Source organism: Macrobrachium rosenbergii, chromosome 52 (assembly GCF_040412425.1).
Source record: "Macrobrachium rosenbergii isolate ZJJX-2024 chromosome 52, ASM4041242v1, whole genome shotgun sequence".
In the NCBI taxonomy this organism is placed as follows: Eukaryota; Metazoa; Arthropoda; class Malacostraca; order Decapoda; family Palaemonidae; genus Macrobrachium; species Macrobrachium rosenbergii.
The window spans coordinates 8013045-8018409 of record NC_089792.1 but is presented as its reverse complement, the minus strand read 5'-3'; the positions used below and the strand labels follow the sequence as shown (position 1 = coordinate 8018409).

The 5365-nt window shown below is 32.9% G+C and overlaps 1 protein-coding gene across 1 annotated transcript in view; it reads right to left on the bottom strand.

Moving 5' to 3' along the window:
• Positions 1-804: 804 nt before the first annotated feature.
• LOC136833666 (hyaluronidase-like) overlaps positions 805-5365 on the bottom strand; it is a 16549-nt gene continuing 11988 nt past the window's right edge. The window contains exons 6-9 of the mRNA XM_067095832.1: positions 4054-4201; positions 3579-3627; positions 2784-2925; positions 805-1268 (exon numbers count right to left, since the gene is read on the bottom strand). Coding sequence (XP_066951933.1) covers positions 1104-1268; positions 2784-2925; positions 3579-3627; positions 4054-4201 — 504 coding nt within the window. The 3' untranslated portion in view covers positions 805-1103. The remainder of the gene's footprint in view (positions 1269-2783; positions 2926-3578; positions 3628-4053; positions 4202-5365) is intronic.

Here is a 5365-nt window from a genome sequence, read left to right as displayed (position 1 = left end):
ATACACTGTAATGAATTCATATTGTTTGTGATGCATTACGTCATTTTCCTCGGTAGAGCTAGTATTCTTATATTATATATTCTCACATATTCTCACTATTACTTCTGTCTTTTATTTCTTTTATCGTCATCGTGGTAAGGACAGGCTGGAAATGTAACAAATCACAAAGAGTTTCTGAAGCTCCTATTTTCTTCTACAGAGGAAATGGAATCACTGCAGAAACCCTACTCAAATTACCGTCAATTTTAATAACCTAATTCAGGACCCACAGGTAACAAGTAATTAGGTTTTGAAAACAATAGGGTTGTATCTTTTTAGTTTTCTGTAAAAGTAAACTATTGTGCCGGCTTTGTCTGTCAGTTCGCTCTTTATTCTGTCCGCACTTTTTCTGTCCGTCCTCAGATCTTAAAAACTACTGAGGCTAGAGGGCTGCAAATTGGCATGTTGATCATCCACCCTCCAGTTATCAGACATGCCACATTGCAGACCTCTAGCCTCAGAAGTTTTTATTCTGTTTAAGGTTAAAGTTAACCATCACCGTGCTTCTGACAACGATATAGGACAGGCCACAACCGGGCCGTAGTTAAAGTTTCATGGGCCGCGACTTATACAACATTATACCGCGACCACCGAAAGATAGATCTATTTTCGGTGGCCTTGATTATATGATGCAGAGAAAACTCGACCGCGCCGAAGAAACTTCGGCGTATGTTTTACTTGTTTTACTTATTTTGTAGCAGGAATCTCAGGAAAATAGATTTCCCAAGCTTTGTGTCTGTAAGTAAGGTTCAAGTAAAAAAACACTGAATTTTCGTGCAAGAATGAATTATATTAAGATTTATATTGTTCATGGCATTAAACGAAACATAAACTGTGCAGTTGAATAACGTAAAGTATAAACAAACGAAATCTACTTTTTAGCTCTTATAGCTAAGAAAGATCAGTAACATAATCCTAACAACATCCATTTTATTCTATATATGACATGGAATACTAAATTTATTCTTGGTGTAATAAAAGCATGAATGACAAAATCACAAAGAAATTAGAAATAAAAAAAAAAAATAAGACAGAGACAATTCCAAACGGACCCCAGTTGCAATTTAGGAAACAACGTGGTTTATGCCGAGGGATGCCGGTGCCTCCTTCACAGCACTCATTGAGAACTTCTTGAGCAGCCTCCTGGAGTTAATGACACGTGTGAGAAGGGAACGGCTGTAGCGGGAAACGTACCGAGCCACGGGACCCAATTTTTCCTCCACGAAGTTCTGCTTGGGAAGAAGTTATGACAGCTTAGAAACTAAGACGCTGAGGAGGTACGATAAGCTTTCGTTTTTTTTTTTTTTTGTGGTTGTGCTTTGCGATGGAAGTGACGAATGAAAACGTTTGAGAATTTGCTGTTGAAGGATGTGATAAAGCAGTATGTTTATACGAATTACTTGGTATTGATATGGAAATAAGTTTGTAGTTTTGAAACAGAACCAAGATTATATATATATATATATATATTTATACATATATATATATATATATATATATATATATATATATATATATATATATATATATATATATATATATATATATGTCATGTATATATCATATCTATCTATATATATATCTCTCTCTATCTATCTATCTATCTATCTATCTATCTATCTATCTATCTATCTATCTATATATCTATCTATATATATATATATATATATATATATATATATATATATATATATATATATATATATATATACATCATTATATAACGTTAAATTTTATATATAAAAATCTCTCTCTGTCTATCTATCAAATTATCTATCTATCTATCATTCCATCTAAAATCTATTACATATATCTTATATATATAATACATATATATATATATATATATATATATATATATATATACATTATTTTTCCGGTGTTAAAGTTATTCATGCGCCCTGGTCATTATCTGCTGAAATGTTAAATTTGTTCATCTGTTGTAATGCCTTATAATCACCATCCATCCCTTACAAATGTACTAAAATGGTTATAGTTGAGTCAACATCAAATTTCGACGGGTTTAAAATAATTACAGACACATCAAATGTTATGTTCATTTGTTTAACTACTAATTTGGGGATCAAATTGACTTAAGTGCATTACGCGTTATGACTGAAATTCAGTCATGACACGTAATCATATCAGGAAGAGCACTGTTGCATTTCCTAAAAATATATATAAATAACCGATCATTATCTAATCAACGTTATTTTTGAGCTATAAAAAACGTTCCTCATAATAAATGACAAATTATAACGTAAGTGTTTATAGCATTCTATCTAAAAGTCTTAGGTTACCATATCTTAGGAAGGAAATACATTGTTATAATTCATTCTGCTGCTTTTAGGAGGCTTCCATTATTTTTTTCGGTCTGAAAGTTATTCATCCACCCTGGTCTTATCTGCTGAAATGTTAAATGTTTTATCTTTTGTATTAGCCTTGTAATCACCATCCATCTTGTAAATGTGTTAAATGTGTTATAGTTAACATCAAATATTAAGATTTAAAATAGTTACAGACACATCATACATTATGTTCATTTTTATTAACTCATAATTGACGACTGGTTGACTTGACTGATACTAATTACTTAAAAGGTTAAGAGAACATTTCATGACACTATTCATATCAGGAAGAGCACTTTGCATTTCCTAAAAGCTTCCATAATGAATATACTTAGTTAAAATCATCATTTTATTAGGTATATGTAACTTGTTCCATAAAGTAAATCTGAAATGTACCTTAAACTGCAGACACATATCTTCTGTCTGAAGGTCATATGTTGACCCCCATAAGACAATTCCTTCCAGATTCATGACCTTTGATAGTCCCAGTGTGTTGGTGATGTCCATAGGTGTCAGATAGTCAGGTGAATCGTGGTACCTAAAAGGAATAGGAATTTTAGAGATGAACAGATTTACATTTATCGTGTCGACAATGTTTCTTTCTGCCTGGAATCCTTGCAAAGAAGGAGAATAAAACCTGTTATGTACCAATGTAATATCTGTTTCGTAATTTTCATTCACATTGCACCAAAGAATTTTATGACAAAATATTTTCGGATTATAAATGTTTTTCTTCAACTTTCTCATCTGGTGCGATCATGAGCTTTGAGTATAACACAAGAATTAAGGAATATATCTTCACACTACATTAATCAAAGAAATAAAGGACACTGTTCACTGAAATCTGTTGGAAAAGCACCAGGTAAATAAACCTGTACCAGAAGTAGGGAAGAATATTTACCTGTACCAGAAGTAGGGAAGAATATTTACCTGTACCAGAAGTAGGGAAGAATATTTACCTGTACCAGAAGTAGGGAAGAATATTTATCTGTACCAGAAGTAGGGAACAATATTTACTTGTACCAGAAGTAGGGAGGAATATTTACCTGTACCAGAAGTAGGGAAGAATATTTACCTGTACCAGAAGTAGGGAAGAATATTTACCTGTACCAGAAGTAGGGAAGAATATTTACCTGTACCAGAAGTAGGGAAGAATATTTACCTGTACCAGAAGTAGGGAAGAATATTTACCTGTACCAGAAGTAGGGAAGAATAGGTATATTTTTACCAGTGTTTCTTCACCCGGAAGAATCCTTGAGTCTGTGCCAGCGTTCCTTCTCTCCTGCATGGGATTTTAGCTGTCTTTGAAAATGTAGATGCTGGGATATAAATATTTACCTTCCATCAGCCATGTCATCTCGTCATTGTGAAGAATATTTACCTGTAAAATAGGGAAGAAATGGACTCGTTCATTGGTAATATTACCAGAAAGGATTAATTAGGAAAGAATATTTAGTATTGCTCCAGTATTCATCCTTTCAGTTGTTAAGAATATTAAGTTCATTACCTGTACAATATAAGACATTTAGTTTTTAGAAGGTTTCGTTTTAGTAGGGAAGAATATTTTTTGACCAGAACTTAGGGAAGAATATTTACCTTATCACGTAATTATATTTACCTTTTAGAAGAATATTTTACTGACAGTAAAGGGAAGATGTTTTGGATTTCATCCTTATTGCCTCCTTGAGTCTGACCAGAGCGTTCCTTCTCCTGCTCATGGGATCCCAGCCACTGTCTTTGAAAATATAGATGCTGGGATATAAGGCCGTGCTTGCTTCCATCAGCCATGTCATCTCGTCATTGTGAGTTATAACCTAAAATAAAAAATGGACTCGTTTATTGGTAATATTTTTTGAAAGATAGAGTAATTAGAAAACTTTTATTATTTCTCAGATATTCATCCTTTCAGTTGTTATCCTTAATAGTAAGTTCATCAATGCAATATAAGTCATTTAGGTTTTAGAAGGATATCGTTTTAAATATATTTACATATGTAGACTCGTTGAACAATTGCTTATCACCTAATTACCTTCCCTTTTAGAATCTGTTTTGACTGACAGTAAAGGATATTTTGGATCATCCAATCAAAGAACGAAACAAAGAAAGAAAGACATATATATATATATATATATATATATATATATATATATATATATATATATATATATATATATATATATATATATATCACAGAGAGGAATTGAAACACGGTTTTAGATCTGACCATTGTCGGCTTTATTGCTATCTAAGCCATCTTCAGAGGATTAGCAATAAAGCCGACACCGGGCAAGATCTAAAACGAAGTTCCACTTTTTCCTTTTTTCCTTTTTTTATGTATAGAAAATCACATGAACGTACTTTACATGTATACATACATAGAATACACACATATGTATATATATATATATATATATATATATATATATATATATATATATATATATATATATATATATATATATATATATATATGTGTGTGTGTGTGTGTGTGTGTATAAATGTTTGTTGCATTAATACATGCACATCATGTTAAAAGCTGTTTCAGAAGTTCATCTGCACTAACGTGCCGCAGATCTTTTCATGAAAGTATGTTTTGAATACAACAGAAGGCAGGTACAAGCGTGCCATCGACTAACTGGGGATAGAAAAAAATATCTTCCGCAGAGTGCTATGTAATAACACTGCGTACTTGTAACATAAGCATCTTTGCTGCGCGCGCGTGTGTGTGTCCGTGCGCGTACGTACGTGTGGCTATATCTTGTATATGTGTTTACATCGAACTGCGTACATTTTTAGTTTTCTGAAAAGAAAACTCTTGTGCCGGCTTTGTCTGTCCGTCCGCGCTTTTTCTGTCCGCACTTTATCTGTCCGCCCTCAGACCTCAAAAACTACTGAGGCTAGAGGGCTGCAAATTGTTCTGTTGATCACCCACCCTCCTATCATCAAACATACCAAATTGCAGCCCTTTAGCCTCTGCA